General features: G+C 37.8%; 1 protein-coding gene across 7 annotated transcripts in view; it reads right to left on the reverse strand.

The window, feature by feature from the left end:
* Positions 1-24081, reverse strand: part of SELP (selectin P) — a 65190-nt gene that overhangs the window by 38589 nt on the left and 2520 nt on the right. The window contains exon 1 of one of the 7 annotated variants that reach the window (XM_030936476.1): positions 3316-3440. The exons of the other annotated variants lie outside the window; for them this stretch is intronic. Within the exon in view, the coding sequence (XP_030792336.1) occupies positions 3316-3318 (3 nt within the window). The 5' untranslated portion in view covers positions 3319-3440. Of the gene's footprint in view, positions 1-3315; positions 3441-24081 lie in introns of those variants that run through there. 7 annotated transcript variants of the gene reach the window in all.

Raw genomic sequence — 24081 nt, forward strand, 5'->3', positions numbered from 1 at the left:
ACACATGCACTTAATGGTGATACGATTTTTTTCAGGGGGGCTGGGGGATAGGGTCTTGCTCTGTTGCCCAGGATGACATACAGTGGCATGATCTGGGTTCACTGAAACCTCCACCTCCCAGGCTCAAGTGATCTTCCCAGCTCAGCCTCCTGAGTAACTGGGACTACAGGCATGCACTACCGCACTAGGCTAAATTTTTGTAGAGATAAGGTCTCACTATATTGCCCAGGCTGACCTGGAGCTCCTGGGCTCAAACTCTTTCGTTGGCCTCCAGAAATGCTGAGATTATAGGGGTGAGAGTGGTGTGATCTTTTTTTTTTTTTTTTAAATGAGTTAGAATCAGGGAGATTGCACTGCAAAAGAAGAGGCTATTGCAATGGTCCAGTGAGAGTTAAAGAGGGACTGGTTTGGTCTGGCATCAGTGGGAATGCAAATGGAGGAGGTGAATATGAGAATCATTGAGGACGCAGAACTATACAACTTGTTGGTAGCAAAGCCCAGGTGTTACAAGCTATTACAGCTAATACATTAGTTCCCTTACGTTTCTGGGTGGTGGTTGTGGTAGTGGTGTGGCACAGATGTGAGTAGCCCAGCTTAGGGGTGGAAAAAGAAATACAGTGAGAAAAGAGGTTGTCTCTAAGCCAAAGAGCAAATTATGAATATAGACAGGAAGGGACCTAGGACATCAACATTTAGAATCCAAGCATATACTTAACTTAGACTATGAATTGCCATTATTTTGAGTAAAATATTAGCATTGAAAATAAAGTACCATACTTAAATTTTTTAAACAGTCTATTGGATCAGAGATGAGTTATATCTCTACAAATAGTAAGGATTTGCTCTGCATTTGACTTCATAGAGTTTCAGATTTATTTTTCAATCAGAGAGATTAGACACCTTGAAGACAATATAACGAATGTCATTTATAAAACCACTGTATGCCTACTCTCTAGGGTTAGGTCCAGGGTTTTTCTAAGCACAGCTCTTTATGTAGTAAGTCATTTTGATTTTTGAGGATTTGATTAATAAGCTTCTACTTAAAGATCTCTGAAGATGCACATTCTAAGAGCTGGTGGCCAGCCCAGGAGAGTCTGAACTATTTTAGTTGCATTTTGAAAAACAGGTAATGAAAAGAAGAGTAAGGACTAGAAGCCACATAGCTAAGGTGGTTAAAAGGTATAAATGGAAAATAATCCAGACCTGCTCCTTAGCCCACTAAAACTTTTTGTTTTGTTTTGTTTTGTTTTTGAGATGAGTCTTGCTCTGTCACCCAGGCTGGAGTGCAGTGGCATGATCTCGGCTCACTGCCACCTCCACCTCCTGGGTTCAAGAGATTGTCCTGCCTCAGCCTCCTGAGTAGCTGGGATTACAGGCGCATGCCAACATGCCCAGCTAATTTTTGTATGTTTAGTAAAGATGGTGTTTCACCATGTTGGCCAGGCTGCTCTTGAACTCCCGACTTCAAGTGACCCATGTGCCTCGGCCTCCCAAAGTGCTGGGATTACGGGCATGAGCCACTGCGCCCAGCCGTAGCCTGCTAAAACTTTGACAAACATCAATGCAATTTAACTATAAGTTCCCAGTCAAGAGCTACTCCTCTGAGATCTGATTGAAAACACCCCACCAGAAAAACCTTATCCTCATATTCTCAGGTCCTAAAAGTTAATTAAGGCCACTCTCTGAACTGGAAGAAAAACTTACACAGGCAGTTTGAGGTTTCTGAATCTTTGGGACCAAATGTGCTCAGAGGGAAAGGAAGAGGTCTTGTCTTTAATATCCTAAAAACAATTCTAGGGCTGGGGTCTTAGCACTTCCTTGTAGAGCTCAAGCCTAGTTTCAGGATGCCAACAGAGGGGCTTCTGAACACAAAGCACAGGAGGCAATCGAGAAGGGTTCTGATCCTGGGATCCACATGGAGGTCTGGAAACCTCCTGTGGTTGTCTCTGAAGGTTGGTGTTCATGTGGATGTTTTTGCTTTCATCTGGGAAAGACAAGTTGTAACTTTCATCAAAATCTCAAAGAACTCTATGATCCAATAAGTTCATACCTTTGAAATACAGAAGGATACCAAGGAGAGTAGAAGGAAGAGAGGAAGAACTGCTTATTTAAGTTAACCAATTCAGAAGTATGACATGCAAAAAGATAAGACAAAAGTAATTCATATCCTTATGTCATTGTGGTTCAAACTTAGGACAGGCTCAAACTCCTTCCTCTTCTCTTTATCATACTCTCATTCCTGTTTTCCCCAACACAGAACCCCACATTATAAGTACTTGAAAAGTGTGCTATAGTAAAGCAAATAAGTGGGATGAATCAGGTGTATGCGGTACTTTTTTCTGGAGTCCCACAGAAAGATGCTCAAAAACAGAGAGCTGCCTGTTTCCTCCATAGCCACAGACTGCATGATTTCAGACCCTGGGACTATGTGGGATACTCTTGGAAAGTCTGGGGAAAATTAGAAGTAGCCTAACCATGTGCATTTTATCTAGGTGCATATAACATTGCTGAGTTCAAAATGCCTAGCTATCCTTGGATCTTTCCTGAATCCTAAACCCCACCATCCCTAAGATTTTTATTTTTCTTGTAACAATAATGGCTAACATTTACTAATCACTTACTATGTGTCAGGCTCAGATCTGGATGCTTTTCAGCAAAATCTTATTTAATCCTCATTATAAAACTTTAGAGTATTATTACTATATCCATTTTATAGAAGAAGAAACTGAGTCATTAACAAGGCTGAGACTTAGGGCAGAAATGGAAACTATATGTATATTCCAGATCAGTCCCAGAAGATTCATAGGCTCACAGAAAGAAATGGGAGGGATGGGGGTGAGAAACTGTTCAATTGTAAGCTTGTCCCAGGGCAGTTGCCCAGTCTTCCGTTTATTCCATCATTTATCCCAGACAGAAGTGCAGTCTTGGAAAATGGGGTGACAGGTTTACCGTGATCTACTCTCAGAGAGTCCCTGTAGATTCTAGTAGGAGGAACAGTAGCTGTAGAGCCAGAGGACAGGACCCAGATCCCAACATCATGTAGCCTAACAGTGCAGCTTAGATAAAACACAGGCTCTGTAAGCCACAATGGCTTTATTTGTAAAACAGAAATCGCAACCTCAACTCACAAGGATGTTGGGAGGGTCAAAGTGGACAGCAACTTTAAAAGTACTCACAAAATCTAATAGGCAATTCAACATAAAACTCCATGGCTATCGCTGTTCCTCACTTTCTGAACCTTTACCTGCCTGACTTAGCCCCAAACCACTCCAACTCACTTCAACCACTTCCCATGCAGAAAAAAAATAAACTCACCATCTCCTCTGCGACTCTGCTGGTTTTCTGCCTTCTGCCCAACCCAGACTTCTTATAGTCTCACTGCCTCCCCTCAGTGTCAGGCTGTTTAGAAAAACAACTTCCTATTCACATTCCAGAAACTCACCACAGCCCTTCCCATGAAGTTAGAATGTTGATAATGCGAGGGTGATGTTGGCAGCTTAGAAATAGTGGTTGCCAAGAGGCAAGGGGTCACCCCCTTCCATGGGAGATGGTCTGGAGACAGGGCAAGGTGAATCACTCCTGAGCAGAGCAATGTGGGAACAGTACACACACGAAGGTTTCCTTTGATTATGATACAAGCCCCAATTTAAAGTCGTACATTTGGAAAATATGCTTTGAATTAATCATAATGTGATTTTCCAGTGCCCATTTTCCAGTTGTCGTGAAATGTCAGTGAATGTTTACTATTCCAGCAGCCTTCTGAGGGAAAAGAGCAAAAACAGTAGCACAATAAAAATTAGAGAGAAAAGGAAAAAGCCACTAACGGTTTTCTGGCACTTGGGGAGGTTTATTGGTAAGTTTCAAAATGACATATTAAATAGACATAGGTCACATGAAAGAAATTCTGCTTCTTATATCAGAAATAAAAAGGTATACAAATAGATACCTTTTTATTTTCCTCTTCCTATGGAATATGTAGGACCAAGAAGCTGTTGGCATAGTCGTTAAGACTTGAGCTGTGCTGTTAAACAGCCTGAGACCCATCCTGGCTCCACCTCTGGCTATCCACTGGGCAAATTACTTAAACTCTCTATGCCTCTGTTTCCTCAACTGTAAAATAGAATAACAAAACTTGCCTCACCGGGTTGTTGTAGGATCAAATGAGTTAATATGTAGAGAGGGATTGAAATGACACCTGGCCCACAATTGACGCTCAACAAATGTTAGCAATTATTATTACTTTTCAGATTAGATCTCAGACAGCAAAATCAAGTATCAAGTATTTAGTATAAAGTCAGAAAGCCATAACTCCTATTTATACTCTTGGAATTCTATTGTGTAGTAGTAGGTATTATCTTCATTCACTTCACGATGGTTACAGCTTGTAAATAGGCATCTCATGGATAAATTTAAAATGGAATGAAGTAGAAACATTGGAAGAAAGTCTAAAGGTAAAGATGAATTAGGGCATGTGAGGCTGCATTTGCACTTTGGAATTTGGTACCAAGAAGAAGAAATTAATTATATAGTAGAAGTAGAAAAGATTGTGAAGGAGATGCTGTTGAAGGAATGACTGTAGGGGAATAAGGGAAGCTTAGAGAGAGGAAAAACTGAGGAACTTCTTGGCAGCATGATGCAGTTCAGAGTCCAGACCCCAGAGTCAGACTGCCTGGCTCCACCACCTACCAGCTGTGTTGCGTGTTACTAATCTCCCTATGACTCAGTTTCCTCAGTGATGTGGTTTGGCTGTGTCCCCACCCAAATCTCATCTTGAATTGTAGCTCCCATAATTCCCACAGGTTGTGGGAGTGACCTGGTAGGAAATAATGGAATCATGGGGGTGGTTCCCTCATACTGTTCTCATGGTAATGAATAAGTCTCACGAGATCTGATAGTTTTATAAGGGGAAACCCCTTTTGTTTGGTTCTCATTTCTCTCTCTTCCCTGCTGTCATGTAAGACGTGTCTTTTGCTTTCTGCCATGATTGTGAGGCCTCCCCAGCCATGTGGAACTGTGAGTCCATTAAACCTCTTTTTTTTTAAATAAATTACCCAGTCTTGGGTATTTCTTTATCAGCAGCATGAGAACAGACTAATACACTCAGCAATGTGAATAATAAGGATAATAATCACCAAACACATAGACATGTAAGGACAATTAAATGAATTTAAAGTGTTTGGAACAGTACCTAGCATGCTGTAAGTGTAAGTTTAAGTGTTGGCTATTATTCTATAAGACTTGCCTCCATGTCCTTCTGTTCTTACTTTCACTCATCAGCCCCTCTTTTTGGCATTGCCTCATGTTAAAAAAAAAAATTTGTATATATATAAATATAATATATATATAAATACACACATATATATAGTCTCAGATGGGGATGAGGAAGGGTGGTGTGTAGACTAGTAGGTTCTCTTTTTTTTTTTTTTTTTTAATTTTTTTGAGACAGGGTCTCACTCTGTGTCCTTAGGCTGAAGTGCAGTGGCGTGGTAACTGCTTTCTGCACCCTTGACCTCCTGGGCTCAAGCAGTTCTCCCACCTCAGCCTCCTGAGTAGCTGGGACTACAGATGTGTGCCATCACTCCTGGCTAATTAAAAAAAAATCTCTAGAGATAGGATCTCACTATATTTCCCAGGCTGGTCTTGAATTCCTGGGCTCAAGTGATCCTTTCATCTCAGCCTCCCAAAATGTTGAGATTACAGGCATGTGCCACCATGCCCAACCTGATAGGTTCTTATTGATAATAAGTTTCATATTAATAAGTTCAACTGCTAATATGTTTTTAAGTTGATGTTGTTAAATTTTAGTGAATATAAAAAAACATAAAAAGATTCATATGGAGGTGACATTAGCAAGATGGTGGAGTAGGAGATGTCAGCCTTATGCCCCAAGAAAAAACAAATATAGACAGCTATACACAAATCAAAATAGCCCTCATGAGGGTGGGGAGTTGCGGGGTGGGGCTCAAGAGCCTGTTAAAGAATTTGGAACAACAAAATGGAGGAAAAAAACAATATCCATGTAGAAGAATCACTAGTGAGACTGGTCTATATGAGACACCAGGAGATAGCTAGGAATAAAGAAAGTTGTAGGCTATCAGTATCAGTCATGTGGTAAAAGCCACTGTGGCCCCCAGTGTCCTGCTCCACAGAGGACACTGGCATCTTTTGTCACTAAGGTAACCAACAGCCATCCCCACAACAGGATGTTATAATTCACATCTTTTATATTGTGTATCTGTTAACAACTTATTGTAGTTATAATTATTTTGAATAGTTATATATTTGAATATATAATTATTTTGAATAGTTTTGTCTTTTAATCTTCATTCTAAAGGTATAAGTGATTTATACACCACCATTATAATATTGGAAAATTCTGAATTTGACTATGTTTTTATTATTTTCTGATAACAACTGGTATAGAAGGAATAGTGCCCTCAGATACTAGGAAGGAATAGTACCCTCAGGTATAGAAGGAATGTACCCCAACAAAATAAAGGCCATATACATAAGCCTACAACTAACATTATAGTCAATAGTGAAAGATTGAAACCTTTTCCTATAAGATCAGGAGCAAGACAAGGATACTCACTTTTGCCACTTCTATGCCTCATAGTACTGGAAATCCAAGCCAGAGTAATTGGGCAAGAGAAAGAAAGAAAAGACATCAAAATGACAAGAAGAAGTTGTCTATGATTTCAGACAACATGATCTCATATATAGAAAACCCTAAAACATGATCTTATATGTAGAAAACCCTAAAAACTTCATTAAAAAACTTTCAGAACTAATAAATGAATTTAGTATAGTTACAGGATGCAAAATCAACATGCAAAAATCAGTAGTGTTTCTGTACACTAACAATAAACTATCTGAAAAAGAAATTAAGAAAACAATCTCATTATACCAGCTACAAAAAAACACAATAAGGAATAAATTTAATCAAACAGGTAAAAGATCTGTATACTGAAAACCATAAAACAAATTGAAGAAGACACAAAGGAATTGAAAGATATCCCATGTTTATGAATTTGAAAAATTAATATTGTTAAAATGTCTATACTACCCAAAGCAATCTTCAGATTCAATGTAATTCCTATCAAAATTTCAATGGCATTTTTCAGAGAAATAGAAAATAACAATCTTGAAATTCATACAGAACCACAAAAAATCCTGAATAGCCAAAGCAATCTTAAGCAAAAAGAACAAAGCTAGAAACAGCACACTACCTGATTTCAAAATATACTACAAAGCTATAGTAATTCAAACAGCATACTGGCATAAAAATTGATACTTATACCCATGAAACATAGTAGAAAGCCAAGAAATAGATTCATGCATTTACAGTCAATTGATTTTTGATAAAGATGCCAAGAACATTCAATGGTGAAAGGAGGGTCTCTTTAATAAATAGTATTGGAAAACTGGATGTCTATATAAAGAAGATTGAGACTGGATTCTTGTCTCACATACTTAAATCAAAGGAAAATGGATTAAAGACTTAAACATAAGTCCTGAAACTATAAAACGATTAGATGAAAACATACATAAAAAGCTCCATGACATTAGTCTTGGCAATGACTTTGCATATGACCACAAAAGCACAGGCAACAAAAGCAAAAATAAACAAATGGGATGACATCAAACTAAAAAGCTTTTTCCAAAGCAAAGGAAACAATCAACAGAGTGAAGAGACAACCTATGGAGCTGAAGAAAATATTTACAAATGATATATCTGATAGAAGATTAATATGCAAAATATATAAGAAACTCAATAGCAAAATGCACACACACACACAACACACACAAATAACTCAATTAAAAAATGGGCAAAGAACCTGAATAGACATTTCTCCAAAGAAGACATATAAATGGCCAATAGGTATATATAAAATATTTGGCTAATCATCAGGGAAATGCAAATTACAACCACAATGAGATATCACTTCATACCTGTTAGAATGACTATTATAAAAAAGATGAAAGATAACAAGTGTTGGTAAGGATGCAAACAAAAGGGAACCACTGCACACTGTTGGTGAGAATGCAAATTGGTACAGCCATTATGGAAAATGGTATAGAGTTTCCTCCAGATGATACAATCCCACCACTGGGTATGTAGCCAAAAAAAAAAAAAAATCAGTATGTCAAAGAAATACTAAACTCCCATGTTTTTTGCAGCATTATTCACAACAGCCAAAATATGAAATGAACGTAGGTGTCTGTCAATGGACCAATGGCTTTCAAAAAAAAAAAAGTGGTATATATATGCAATGAAATACTACTCAGCCTTTAAAAAGAAGGAAATCCTTAACTCAGCGTGGTGGCTCACGCTTGTAATCCCAACACTTTGGGAGACCAAGGTGGGCAGATCATCTGAGGTCAGGAGTTTGAGACCAACCTGATCAACATGGAGAAACCCTGTTTCTACTACAAATACAAAATTAACCAGGCGTGGTGGCACATGCCTGTAGTCCCAGCTACTCAGGAAGGCTGAGGCAGGAGGAGAATCGCTTGAACCCAAGAGGTGGAAGTTGTGGTGAGCCGAGATTAAGCCATTGCCTGGGCAACAAGAGTGAAACTCTGTCTCAAAAAAAAAAAAAAAAAAAAAAAAAAAAGGCAATCCTGTCATTTGTGACAACATGGATGAACCTGGAGGACATTACGTTAAATAAAATAAACCAGGCATAGAAAGACACATATGTGATCTCACTTATATGTGGAATCTAAAAACACTGAACTCATAGAAGCAGAAAGTAGAAAGGTATTTACCAGGGACTGAAGGTGAGGTGTGGAAATTTGGAAGATGTTGGTCAAAGGATACAAAATCTCAGGAAGAGTAAGTTCAAGAGATCTATTGTACCACATGGTGACTACGGTTTATAACAATGTATTATATACAGATGATTCCTGACATAAAATGTTTCAGTTTAGGATTTTTTACTTTATGATGGTGCAAGAGCTATATTTATTCAGTATAGTCTTGGATTTATGATGGTGTTATGCTTGGATACACCCATTGTAAATTGGAAATATCATAAGTTGAAAATGCACTTTCAACTTTCAATATTTTCAGTTTATGATGGGTTTATCAGGAGTTAACACCATTGTAACTTGAGGGGCATCTGTACTTGAAAATTGCTAAAAGAATAGATTGTAAATGTTCTCATCACAAAAAAAAAAATGTGAGGTCATTGTATGTTAATTAGCTTAATTTAGCCACTTCACAAAAGTATAGATATATCAAAACATTATGTTGTATACCATAAATATGTATAATTTTTATTTGTCAATTACAGTTACATTCATACATACATACACACATACTCACCAAAAATAAAGAAAAAAAATTAAAAAGAAGAATCTCTAGGAATAGGAATGAGAAGAAAAAACTATTTGAATTTGTTTAAGAGCTATTCAGGCTCAATACCATTTTCTCATATGAATATAATCTGTGTAGAAAATTTGGGTTGTCACTAAAAATGGGATGTAATTCCAATATAATTTAATTAGTAGTATTATATATCTGGTTTGTATAATTTTTTATCTCTTCGATTATACCATACATTCCCAGAGGGCAGGGATCCTATCCTTTCCTATATTAATCTTCCAACTCCTGAAGTATCTAGCAGAGGGCAGAGAGACACTCAGCAAATACTTGTTGATTCGTTGGTTAGATTGAGGACCTCAAGTGGACACAATGGAAAGTGTTCCCTCCCATGTTCCTCTCTGAATTCTATTTATCTCATTACACTGTACATTCAAATATGCAAGAAATAGCTAAGTCCCTTTGAGACTCCTGAGAGTGTGCTCACACTAGGGATTCAGTCATAAGTATATCTCACGAAGCCCACGGTTTTGTTGGGGATGGTGGGGGGGGGCAGATATTAAATAAAAATCACACGAATAAATTCAGGAAGAAAAGAATGTGGTACAATGAAAGGGCATGACAAGAATTGGAAAACTCCTTTAAGAGAATGACTTTGGAGCTGAGGTCTGGTTTGGGAGAACTTTCTAGACCAGTCAAGGTTTGGAGCAAGCAGCCTGGGATCCTAGAGATAGCCGTGGTGGCCTTGGGGTAGGAACAGAGGCTAGAGAGGTAGGGAGGGCCTTGGCTATGCCAGATTTATGTTAAAATTGAGTTTTCACATGTGCCATCTGTCATTGGATCGAATCGGAGACAGTTATTTCTTCAGGAAAATTCTACCTGCAAAGCTGGTTCCTCCACTCAGAAGACTGGGGAACTTTCTAAATAATATAGGAAGACAAGTTACAATTAAAAAAAAAGAAGAAGAAGAATTTATAGCTTTTTTTCTTTATTGTTAATATATGTTAATTGTGAAAAAAATGCATTGAAAGTTCAGAAAAGCACAAAGAAGTGGAAAAAATGCTTATAATACTGTCACCAATGAATGTGAATCACATTGTACATTGTTTTAAAATATGCTTTTTAATATTCAATGATATATCATAAACATTTTTGATGTTTTAAAATATATTTCTATTCTAGTTACAACTAAAAAACTCCCAAATATATAAGTAGATATAAGTACAGCTATACACATGGAGATATAGATATACATATAGAGAGAGAGATACAACATAATGATGAGTAATGAAGATAAATTCAACCTCCCCACAGCTTAATGTCCTTAGCAAAACTTCCCAGGGAGATGGAACACTTCTGGCCCATTTGCCTGAAGTGTCTGTCCCTTTCCTAATGTTCTCTCCCCTTGTCACGGACAAAGATGCCAATTTTCCCCATACAGCTTTAGAAAGGTATCTTATACAAGTTTCATGAACTTGTGACTCTCCTTGCTGAAATGCCATTTGAATTGGCCTGTGGTATTATGCTCAAGCGTTTCTTTCCTTTATCTTTGCTCTCCAGTTTTTGAAAGGGAAGGAAAGGCAAGGAAATAAGTCAACTTAACAGAAGTCCCAAACAGTAAACATGAACTTTCAAAAAACTGTCTTCCTATATAACCTTAAATAGAAATAGGATTCTCAGGAAACACTATAGATTTCCATATTTATACCCACTTAGCCCCACTTCATGGTTCATTTCTTCATTCTATATATTTTTATGAGGACCTGCTCTGTGCTATTATCTAAGCTATGACCTGATCACACAAAGATGAGTAAGACAAAGTCCCTGTCCTGAAGGAGCTCGAACACCTGTGGAGAAGTGAGCATATACACAGATAATTATAGACAATGTCAAGGAGTCAATAAACACAGTCGTGTAAGAGAACCACAAGAGGTCATCTGACAGTCTGATGGTGGGGTGAAGAGATGGTCAGAAAGAGTGCTAAAGGAGAAACCCTTGAGCTGAGTGAAATAAGTTGGATTCTTTGGTGCAAACTCGATGGTTAGATTTGCACACAAGGAAAATTCTCTAAAATCAACAGACAAATTAGGAAGTGATTTTTCTCATTAATAAAAGTTTATCCTTCCCAAAGCGTACTGTGTTTGCGCCCTCTGATCACCAAAAGGCTGTGATAACCACAGAACAGTTATCACCCATACTAGAACACTAGAAACATAGTCACATGGGTGATCTATTTATAAATGAACATCATGATAGATTGTTTAAAAGTCACTGAGGAAAGGAAGCAGAGATACTGTTATATTTATGAGCTGACATTATTCTTGGGCCAGACCCTGGCTAAGCATTTAAAAACCTGTATCTGATTTAATCCTCACAGCAACATCGTGAAGTAGGTTCCATCTGCACGACTGGTCTGTCTACTTAGACAGTATTTTGATGTCCATTTTATTTAAAAGGAAATTGAAGATTGGAGGGTTAACTGTTTTGTTCAAGATGGCACAGATGATAAGTGAAAGAAATAGGATTCAAATTTAAGTGCACCCCAAATAATACTATATTAAAATATGAGGTTTTTCATTAAACTCATTTAAAAGTGCTCTTTTTTGTTAAGAGAAGAGGCCCTTCAGATCCCCTTCCCTTAGTTTTCTGGTGAGGTCTATGTTAGAAGTCTCTGGTAATTAAAGATGAATTAAAAGTAAGACTGTATCAAGCCACTTCTTATATCTATGTCAGGACACAGAAATCACATCTCAGGGTAAGGTCTTCTGTTATTAAGTCTGCTTGCATCAAAATCACCTTGTTTACACAGGGAAGCTTTGGTCAGTTTTCTGGGCAATCTTTTTTTGTTTGTTTGTTTGGTTTTGAGACAAAGTCTCACTCTGTCACCCAGGCTGGTGTGCAATGGCTCAATCTCGGCTCACTGCAACCTCCGCCTCCCAGGTTCAAGCAATTCTCGGGCCTCAGCCTCCCGAGTTGCTGGGTCTACAGGTGGGGAATGTATTTTTGATCTGGAAATGTGGGACAAACATGAAAATTCTTCAATTCATGAGAAAAAAAAGCCTAGTTTGGATGGGATGTATAACTGGCTAATTTCTAAGTCCCCACCCAATCATTGAATTAAAAATTATGTGGTTCAGAGTTTCCTGAAACCTTCCTGATTAACTTGTCCTACTGTTTCCCATGATCAAAGGTAATAAAAGATTAAATAGCTAATAATATTCATTTTCTTTTGATGCATTCAGGGGAATGTTACCTCCAATGATGATTATGCCAGGTCTCTGCAATCATTTATTCTTTAGAGATACATCTCTGAAATTACAAATAGATACCAAATTTATAAAAATATGCATTAAAAATTTTCATTGAAATATTTATTAAAAATTAAAAATGCTAATTAAGCATTCAGAGGCATATCCCATGGTTCACAAAATTGTTTCTCCAGTTAAACTTTTTGCTTAAAAATCAACTTATAATGGATAAAAGACCTAAACGTAAGACCCAAAACCATAGCTCCTGGAAGAAAACATAGGAGGAAAGCTCATTAAAGTTGGTCTTGACAATGATTTTTTGGGTATGACCCCAAAAGTTGAGGCTGCAAAAGCAAAAATGAATAAATGGAATAACATCCAACTAAAAAGTTTCTGGACAACAAAGGAAGCAATCAACAAAATAGAAAAACAGCTTATAGATTGGAAGAAAATATTTGAAAACCATGTATCTGATAAGGAGTTTATATTAAAAATACAACTCACTAGCAGAAAAGGAAATAACCTAATTTTAAAATGGGCAAAGGACTGAATAGAGATTTCTCCAAAGAAGACATAAAAATAGGGCCAAGGACAATGGCTCATACCTATAATCCCAGCACTTTGGGAGGCCGAGGTGGGCGGATCACTTGAGGCCAGGAGTTGGAGAATAACCCGGCCAACATGGCGAAACCTTGTCTTTACTGAAAATACAAAAATTAGCCAGGTGTGGTGGTGCTCTCCTGTAGTCCCAGCTACTGGGGAGGCCACGGCATGAAAGTCACTTGAACTGGGAGGCAGAGTTTGCAGTGAGCTGAGATCATGCCACTGCACTCCAGCCTAGGTGGAAGAGCGAGACTCTGTAAAAAAAAAAAAAAGAAAAAAAAGAAAAAAAAAAGTCAACAGGCCAACAGGTATATGGAAAAGATGGAAAAGGTGTGTTCAACATCACTAATCATCAGGGGAATGCAAATCAAAATCACTATGAGATATTACAGACGGCTATTATCAAAAAGACAAGAGTCAACAAGTGTTAGCTAGTATGTGGAACAAAAGCCAATCCTCGTAGAGAAACTTTTGTTTAAGGATTAAGCAAGTAATGAAAAAGACCTCTCAAGCCAGCATCCATCAATGTAAAAGCAACATCAACAACCATTTACCGTGTCTTTTTCATAGGCCATTGTTCTAGGACTTGGGACCTCACAAAAATATGACACTCAGTTTGCTGAGTCTGCATTAAAAACTGCCTCTAGAAGCTTTTAATCTAGTTGGAGATACAGGCCAAATATGAAGAAAGGAGATATAACTCTATGAGATAATGCATGCCCACACAGATGAGAGCCACCAGAGTTCAGAGAAAGAGTGAAATAACCAAGCACAGAGAATAAAGGACACAAAGTGCATCTCGTGCTTTCTTCTTCAATCCCACAAGTCTAGGTGAGGTCAGCCTCCCACTGCCTCCCATAAAGCTGTGGATTTTCCTAGACAGCCAACTGTTTCTTCTCTTCCTCCCTCCCTCCCTCCCTTCTTTCCTTCCTTCCTTCCTTCCTTCCTTCCTTCCTTCCTTCCTTCCTTCCTTCCTTCCTTCCTTCCTTCCTTCCTTATTTTTTGGCAGGGTCTCACTCTGTCACCCAGGCTGGAGTACAGTAGTACAATCATAGCTCACTGCAGCCTTGACCTCTCAGGCTCTAGTGATCCTCCCACCTCAGCCTCCTGAGTAGCTGGGGCTATAGGCATGTGCCCCCATGCCTGGCTAATTTTTGTATTTTTTTGTAATGATGAGGTCTCATTATGTTGCCCAGGCTGGTCTTGAACTCCTGGGCTCAAGCAATCAATCCACACACCTTGGCCTGCCGAAGTGTTGGGATTGCAGGCGTGAGCCACTCTCCCAGCCTCAATCCTATTATTTCTCAAAATGCTAATATTTGTTAGGTTTTAGGAACTGAACAATTTCATATTAGGCATAAATGAATTGCAGAGAGGAATGCATTCTACACTTTCTCCCACCACACACACACACTACACATCCACTTTAAAATATATATCTGAAAGAGAATATACAAGGTACAGGGTACTTGTCTGAGTGATAAGTACCCTGTGTCCCCATAATTGCCTCTTCCACATCGGGCCTGAACAGCAGTCTCCCTCTATGGATGGCAGGTTTGTCAACTGCAGGGACTATGTGTTATTTTTATTTCTCTGGCTCTTAATAATAGTCAATTCAAGTTATATCAGAGTCGCATCTGGAATAGTCTCTCTTCCAAAAAGCCTTCTATGGAACATAGCAATGCAGTGATGTTTTCTACCTGTAAAACCACTATTGACTGGGCGCGGTGGCTCATGCCTGTAATCTCAGCACTTCAGGAGGCCGAGGTGGATCATCTGAGGTCAGGAGTTCGAGACCAGCCTGGCCAACATGGTGAAACCCCGTTTCTACTAAAAATACAAAAATTAGCCAGGCATGGTGGTGAGCGCCTGTAATCCCAGCTACTTGGGAGTCTGAGGCAGGAGAATCGCTTGAACCTGGGAGGAGGAGGTTTCAGTTAGCCAAGATCATGCCACTGTACTCCATCCTGGACAACCAGAGTAAAACTCCATCTCAGAAAAAAACCAAAAAACCAAAAAAAAAACACTGCTTCTCCATTGTCTTAGTGGGACTGGCATCCTCTCCGCAAACCCTATTAGCCCAGAGCTCATTAAATGTCTTCACATTCAAGAGCCATAAACCCATGTTTTCTTCCCATCACATGCAAGGCATGGATGTTATCCATTAATAATTTTTCATTTAATAACAAAAATAATAATAGAACTTAAGAAATACTAGATTTTCTTTCAGTTAAATTTGGAGATGTATTTTTGGAAATGGCTTCCTGAGCAGTATCTCTGCTCTGAATTTGAGGCTAAGATGAGTTTCCCTGTACAGTTGAACTAGTGGCTTCTTGGAGGGAGAGTACATATTCTCCAGGTATGAATAAAAAATACAGATAACTTTAATTGCATCTACCACTGGCCACAGTGCCCCTGAATGAGTCCTACAAGTGAAAAGGTAATTTTGAACAATGTTTCAAAATTCACACATCTGCTTTCAAATTGTTTCCTTTTCTTACAAATACCTTGGTTATCAAAATGCGTAATTTACTGAAATATATATAAACTCCAAATGTGACATTAAACAATGGATTAAATAAAATAAAGAAACGGAAAAATAACAGCTATATAAAGACACTTGGCTGGAAGTAATCAACTCAAGTCCATTTTTTTAAATCCTCAAATAATTCTGTGATCCTGGCTCCCGATAAGAGGGAATTGTCTTACCAAAAGGCATAGTAGTCTCCTAGGGATTTGCTTTCCTTTGAACAATGAAGAGGGAGGAAAAGGCTTCAGTAGGGATTTGAATTTAGCAGACTTGTTTGTACTTAAACTTGGCTTAATAAGTGCTCTTTAAAGCTTGTTGTTTTTCTTTTTATTAAAATAAAACTTTTAAATTTTGTAACTCATCTGTCAATGTAATTCATAAAAACAAATTTTCACATAAAAAGTCTTTTTCTAAAATAAAAATAGAAAAGTAACGTCTCTCTTATAAAAGACTCATACCAGAAAGACATAAAAAAGAAAACAACCATCCAAAACAACCACTATTAACATGTTGGTATGCTTTTAGGATTTTTAAATTCATATATTCACAGATAACTTTCAACAAAAATAGATTTAAGCTTACTTTTGTATTTTAGTTTTTTAAGTTAAGTGATATATTAAGGACATATTTTCATGTTAATAAAAAGTCTCTATCATTCTTTGTGGTGGCTGCATAACATTTCATTGTATAATGCACCATCATGTATTCAAAATATCCCATATGGATGAAAATCTTTCTATTTACAAATTCTTACTATCATACACAAAACTGCAAAACATTCTAGAATATGTGTATTTGCCTATATTTGTCCCATAATTTCTCTTGGAAAATTATTAGAAGTGAATTTACTAGACCAAAGTATATGTGCACTTGAAATGTTGACAGGTATTATTTAATTATCCTTCAAATAAAAGAATAAATTTGAACTTTGAACTCTTGCCAACAGTATATGATGGTGACCATTCCCCTGCTCCTGTTCCAACATTCAACTTTGTCCACTTTAAGAAACCTGGTCAGCCGGGTGCGGTGGCTCAAGACTGTAATCCCAGCACTTTGGGAGGCCGAGACGGGCGGATCACAAGGTCAGGAGATCAAGACCATCCTGGCTAACACGGTGAAACCCCGTCTCTACTAAAAAATACAAAAGACTAGCCAGGCGAGGTGGCGGGCACCTGTAGTCCCAGCTGCTCAGGAGGCTGAGGCAGGAGAATGGCATAAACCCGGGAGGCGGAGCTTGCAGTGAGCTGAGATCCGGCCACTGCACTCCAGCCTGGGTGACAGAGCGAGACTCCATCCCAACAAAAAAAAAAAAAGAAGAAACCTGGTCAAGCTGGTAGAGAACAACAACAGCAAATCTCATTTTTCTAACTTTAATTACTATGGAGCTTACCCAATATATTATGTTTGGGGAGTAACACAAAACACTTAGGACATTGCATAAAGATGTCCTTGGATGTCACCTCTTGCCACCTCACAGCTTGAAAACTGGTGCAGTCCCTAGCAGTGAATCATGAAAGGTGGCAGGCTCAATAAAGGTGAAAAATAAATAAAGGACTTCTGCTTTCCAGTCTAGCATATAAGAATAGTAAAAATTGTCACTCCATGTGACAATAAGTAAAAAGCTGAACAAACTGAAAAATCAGAAGCTTTTCTTAGATCCATAAGAGAGGCAAGGTCACAGGGAAAACTGCTGCCACCCTCACCCCCACCCGCCCCACCGCCAAATTAAAGAGACTAACAGTAGAACAGAGAAAATCACAACTTACTGAAGTAATAATCTCTATGGGAAACAGTGCAGGATACATCATGCCTGGCTATCAATAAAAAGTATAAGACATACCAGAAAGCCAAAAACACATTTGTAAGAGACAGAGAAAGCATCAAAACCAGACTCAGATATGGTAGGGATGTTGGAATTATCAGATCAAGAATTTAAAACAACTATGATTTATATGCTAAGGGCTCTCATGGATAAAGTAGAGCATGCATGAATATATGGATGATGTAAGCACAGAGATGGAAGAAAGAACCAAAAAGAAATGATAGAGATAAAAGTCACTATAATAGAAAGGAAGAATGCCTTCAATGGGCTTACTACTAGACTGGCGACAACTCGGAAGAATCTCTGAGGTTGAGGCTGTCTTAACAGAAACCTTCAAATCTGAAAAGCAAAGAGTACAAAGACCGAAAAAACCCAAAACAGCTACAAAGGATATAATATGTGCGTAATGGAAATACCATAAAGAGAAGAAAAAGACAAAGGACTAGAAGAATTACCTGAAACAAATTAATGCCAGACTTCAAGCCACTGATACAGAAATCTCAGAGAACACCAAAAAGGATAAATCCTCCCACAAAATACCCCTAGGTTTATCACTGTCAGACTACAGGTAATCAAAGATAAACAAAAAAATCCCAAAAGAAGCCAGAGGGGAAAAATACCTTACTTAGTATCTTAGTCCATTTCGTATTGCTATAAAAGAATGCCTGAGGATGGGTAATTTATAAAGAAAGGAGACTTATTTGGTCGCCATTCTGTAGACTGTATAAGAAGCGTGATGACAGCATCTGCTCCTCTTCTGGTGGGGCTTTTGTGCTGTGTCAGAAAACATGGTAGAGAAGGTCAAAGGGGAAGTGGGTACATGTGAAGTGGAACCCGTCCTGAGGGGCATCCTGGCTTTACGGCAGCTCACCCTCAGAGGCAGCTAATCCATTCCCGTGAGAACTAAACCAGTCTCACCAGAGTGGGAACCTACTCACTACCACAAGAATGGCACCAAACCATTTGTACCAGATCCACCTCATGACTGAAACACCTCCCAGCGGGCCTCACCTCCCACCACCACCACAATGGGGATCAAATTTTAACACAAAATTGCATCCTACTTATCTTAAGGATCTTTCGAGCAAGAAGAGAATACAGTGAAATATTTAGAATTGCGGGGGGGAAACCACAGCAAGCAGACTAGGATTCTGTACCCTGTGAAATAATCCTTCAAAAGTGAGGGAGAAATACTTTCTCAAACAAAGTTGAGAGAATTTCTTGCCAGTAGACCTGCCTGCAAAAAATATCTTTAAAAGTTCTTTAGAGAGAAGGAAAATGAGGAAAACTACAAAACTCAAATGAGAGATATCAAAGAACTAAATAAACTGAAAGATATTTCATGTTTACGAGTAGGAAGACTCAATGTTATTAAGATATCAGTTCCTCCCAACTTGATCTTTAGATTTAATGCAATCACAATCAAAATCCCAACAAGTTATTTTGTTGATATCAACAAACTGATTCTAAAGTTTATTTGCTACTATGGCCTAAATGTTTGTATGTTCCCCAAATTCATATTTCGAAACCCCCAGGGTAATATGAGACCATTGAGAGGTGATTGTGCCATGAGGGAATTAGTGCCCTTATAAAAGAGACCCCAGAGAGCTCACCCCTTCCACCATGTGACGACACAGCTAGAAGTCACCACCTGTGAACCAGAGCACAGACACTAAGTCTGCTTATGCCTTGATCTTGGATTTCTCAGTCTCAAGAACCATGAGAAATACATTTATCAGCCACTCAGTGTAAGGCATTTTGCTATAGCAGCCCAAGTGTATTAACACAATGTTGCCAACACAATATTGAAGAAGAATAACGTTGAAGTACCAATACTACCCAACTTCAAAAGTTACTATAAAGCTACAGTAATCAAGGAAGTGCAGTATTGGTGAAAAAGTGCACAAATAGATCAGTGGAATACATTAGAGAGCCCAGAAACAGACCAACATAAAGTCAACTGATCTTTGATAAAGGAACAAAGGAAATACAATGGAGCAAAAGAGAGTCTTTTCCACAAATGGAGCTGGAACATCTGAACATCCACATGCATAAAAAATCTGGACATAGACTTTACACACTTCACAAATTTTAACTTAAAATGGAAATTTTAATACAAAACTATAAAACTCCTAGAAGATAACAGGAAAAAACCTAGATGACCTTGGATATGGTGATGACTTTGTAGATACAACACCAAAGGCACAATACATCAAATAAATCATTGATTAAGACAGACTTCATTAGCTTGAAAAACTTCTGCTCTGTGAAAGACAATGTCAAAGAAATGAAAAGATAAGCCACAGGCTGGGAGAAAATATTTGCAGAAGACACACGTGAGAAAGCACTGTTATTCAAAATATACAAAGATATTTAAAACTTAACGTTGAGAAACAACCCATCCAGTTAAAAAGTTGGTCAAAGATCTTACAAGACACCTCACCAAAGAATATGTGCAGATTATAAATGATCACATGAAAAGATGCTCTGCATCATGTGTTATCAGGGAAATACAAATTAAAAGAACAACAAAATATCACTATACAGCTGTCAGAATGGCCAAAATCTAGAACACCGACAACACCAAATGCTGACATCCTTTGTGTGACAACAATAGGAACTTTCATTCACTGCTAGCAGGAATGAAAAATAGTACAGCCACTTTGGAAGACGGTTTGGCAGTTTCTTGCAAAACTAAACATCATCTTATCATTCGTTCCAGAAATCACACTTCCTGGTTTTTACCCAAAGGAGTTGAAAACTTATGTCCACACAAAAACGTGTACATGAATGTTTATAGCAGTTTTATTCATAATTGCCAAAACTTGGACGCAACCAAGATTTCCTTAAGTGGGTGAATGGATAAACTGGTACATTCTGACAATGGAATGTTATTCAGTGCTAAAAAGAAATGAGCAATCAAGCTATGAAAAGATGTGGAGGAAACTTAAATCATATTACTCAAAGCTTAAAAAGCCAGTCTGAAGAGACTACACGCTATACAATTCCAACTATATGGCATTCTGGGAAAGGCAAAACTCTGGAGGCAGTAAAAATACTAATGGTTGCCAAGTTATAGTGAATGGAGGAATGAACAGGTGTAGCACAGAGGATTTCTGGGGCACTATGATAACATAATGGGGGACACACATCATTGTACATTCGTCCAAACCCATAAAGTACACAACACCAAGAGTGAACCCTAATGTCAACTATTGACTCTGAGTGATAATAATGTGTCAACGTAGGTTCATCAATTGTAACAAATGTACCACTCTGGTAGGGGATGTTGATAATGGGGGAGGTTATGGATGAGTGGGGGCAGGGGATACATGGGAAATTTCTGTACCTTCTGCTCAATTTTGTTGTGAACCCAAAACTGCCCTAAAAATAAAGTCTATTAAAAATAAATAAATGAAAATATAGGTGTCTAAGACAGAAACGTTGACTGTTCCCTGGGTTTCATGGCTGCTACTTTTGTACTTGTTCACCTTCTATCTGCCTCTATCTGCAGGACTGGTCAGTTGGCTTGTTTAGAAAATTAGGATCTTTTCATAACCCTGTGTGCCAGAGATTGTATTGCTAGAAGCACACTAAATTCAAAGAAGAATTATGGTCTGGTAAACGTGAATTTGAATAATAATTTTTTTAAAACTTAATATGTGTTTTGAAGTAATACTTTGACAACCAAATATCTTGGTTACCAAAATGAGTCACTGATTGAAATACATATATACTTCAAATGTGATATTAAGCAATAGATTATAATATAATAAATAAATGGAAAATATTTGAAAATAAATGGAAAATAAATGAAAAATAACTGTCTAAAGTCAGTTAGCTGGAAAACTCAAATCAAGTCCAATTTTTTAATCCTCAAATAATTATATGATACTGGCTTCTAATAAGAGAGAATTGTCTTACCCAGAGGTTTAATAGCTTCCCTGAGGATTTACTTAAGAGATAATGGGGATCCTGCAATGACCCTAAATGAAACTTTGGGATCCCAGAGGGCAGTAATGGATGACAGTTTAGTTTTAAGTGATGTTATCCAAGGGGCAGAGTGGTTCTTTCTTTCTAAATGAAGTGGTCTGCTGGCAATACCTAAATACCTTTTATGATTAATCCATTTCATCCAGGCTATATTACTCAGAACTTCAAGGTTTCAGTTTGGTTTTTTGTGAGTTTTTTTGTTTTATTATTATTATTATTATTATTATTATTATTTTGAGACAGGGTCTTGCTCTGTCACCCAGGCTAGAGTGCAATGGCACAATTTCACCTCACTACAAATTCCGTATCCCAGGCTCAAACAATCCTCCTGCCTCAGACTCCCAATTAGTTGGGACTACAGGCACGCATAACCATGCCCGGCTAATTTTTGTATTTTTTGTAGAGATGGGGTTTCGCCATATTGCCTAGGCTGTTCTCAAACTCCTGGACTCAAGCTATCCTCCTGCCTCAGCCTCCCAAAGTGCTGGGATTACAGGCATGAGCCATCATGTCTGGCCCTCAGTCATCTGCTTTTTACAAATACTTGGGTTGTGTGGCCTTGGGCAAGTAGCTCAACTTCTCTGAGTTCAATTTTCCCTATATGTGACCTATGTAAACAATAAAGAGATTACACAGTGCACCGTAAACAATTTGGATTTACCCCAGGAATGCAAAATGTATTTAACATTATCAGTGATACAATTATCCACATTTTAACAGATTGAAGATCATTTAAAATGTAATCTTTTTAATATACAAAGAAGTTCAATAAACATTTATTTATTTAAAAAATTATAATGACAGGGAACTGCTATAACATGTAAATGGTATCTACAAAGAAAACTTGTAATGGGCATTATACTTAACGGTGAGACACTATAACTACTCCCTGTAAGATGAGTCACAAGACAGGATTTCACTATTTCAATCTCTATGCAATATTGTACTAGATGTCATAGATAAGGTAATAAGGAAAGAAAGAAAAGATACAAGGATTGGGGAGTAAGAAATAAAATTGTCTTTTATTTGCAAATGATGTCATTGGGTAGAAAACTGCAATGAATCTACAGAAAAATTACTAGATAGTAAGAAAAGTTTAAAACGTGGCTCCTTAAAAAATAATATGTACATTTAAGTTGCAGTCCTAAGTATCAACACAAAAATTTTTAAATGTGCCATTTTTGTAAAAAGGCTTTTACAGTACAGTAAAAATTTCAGATACCTAGGAATAAATCTAACAAAAGATGTATAATATCTTTAGAGCAAAAATATAAAATTTTATTGAAAACATAGAAAACTTAAATATAAATATATGTTCATGAATCCTAAAGTGTGTACTCATAAAACTGTAAATATTCCTAAAATTGATCTATGCATTTAATGCAATTCCAATTAAAATCCCAGCAGTTTTATTGTAGAGCTTCTTATTAACAAATGCTTATTGAACACTTAGTCCTTGCTAGACACTGTACTAGGTATAGTAAGAATATTGCAATGAGCAAGATATGAAATCTCCATTCTCATGAGCCTTGGACTAGTGAGAGAAACTGACTTAAAATACGTAATTATTAGTGTGACATGTTGATTATATGCTGTGCGATTGGCATATTACAGATGGTAAAATTGAAACTAAACATGTCATTTGCCAAACCCAAGATCACAGAACTAGTAATATGAGAGTCAGTTTTTAAAGCCAAGAGTGGTAAGTCTGACTTCAGAGCCTACTTTCTTTCCACGTCATCATGCAGATTTCCAAGGCCCTCTTTGTCCAAAAGCTCAGCCAGCATGCATACCTCTGTGTACCTCTATAGAGCCATAACTGTGTCTCAAACCCTTACAAAATATATATGACCTGGGTATAAAGCTGCAAAAGTCAAGTGCTACAGTCACAGTGAAGTGCATGATGGGTGTTCACAGATGCCAGCACCACTGGGCTCTCTGTTTAGGCAAAGTTGGCAGCAACTGTGGTGTGATTTCAGGGATGTTTCTCCTCTAAAAGATCTCCCTGGGCTGTCACAGTTTGTGTAAATTTCCACAGTTGGAGGTTCAGACTGCAGGATTTCAGGAATATTGTGGAATGAGTAGCAATGTCAGCAACCTTGTCTTGTCTCCAATGTTATTACTTTAAATATTTTTCAGTAACTACAACAATAATAACATAAAGCCTCTACCCTGCCTCACAACCAAGTAAGACTTTGTGACTGTCTGGCTTTCTCCTCGAACGTGCCTAACCTCAGTAGCCAGATGTGTGTGGTGGGAAAGTCTATGCACAACCATACCTCAGAAATGGGATCTAAGACCTGTACCCCAGGTCCTAGTTAATGAAACCCTGGCAGCCCACCTGGCATGTGCCAGGGCTGTCACCACATGTGGCCTGCTACTTTGGCCTTGTCCTAGGAAGCTTCAAATACCAACATTTAAGACAAGTAGTTAAAACTGTCTTTTTAGGTTTAGGATCAACAAGTCAAAATCATGGAAACTAAATAGTAAAGAAAACAAATGCCTCATAATGAAGAGAAACAAAAAATCAAGAGCTGAGAAAAGCCTTTCCTCTGAG

Source organism: Rhinopithecus roxellana, chromosome 8 (genome assembly GCF_007565055.1).
Source record: "Rhinopithecus roxellana isolate Shanxi Qingling chromosome 8, ASM756505v1, whole genome shotgun sequence".
Taxonomy (NCBI): Eukaryota; Metazoa; Chordata; class Mammalia; order Primates; family Cercopithecidae; genus Rhinopithecus; species Rhinopithecus roxellana.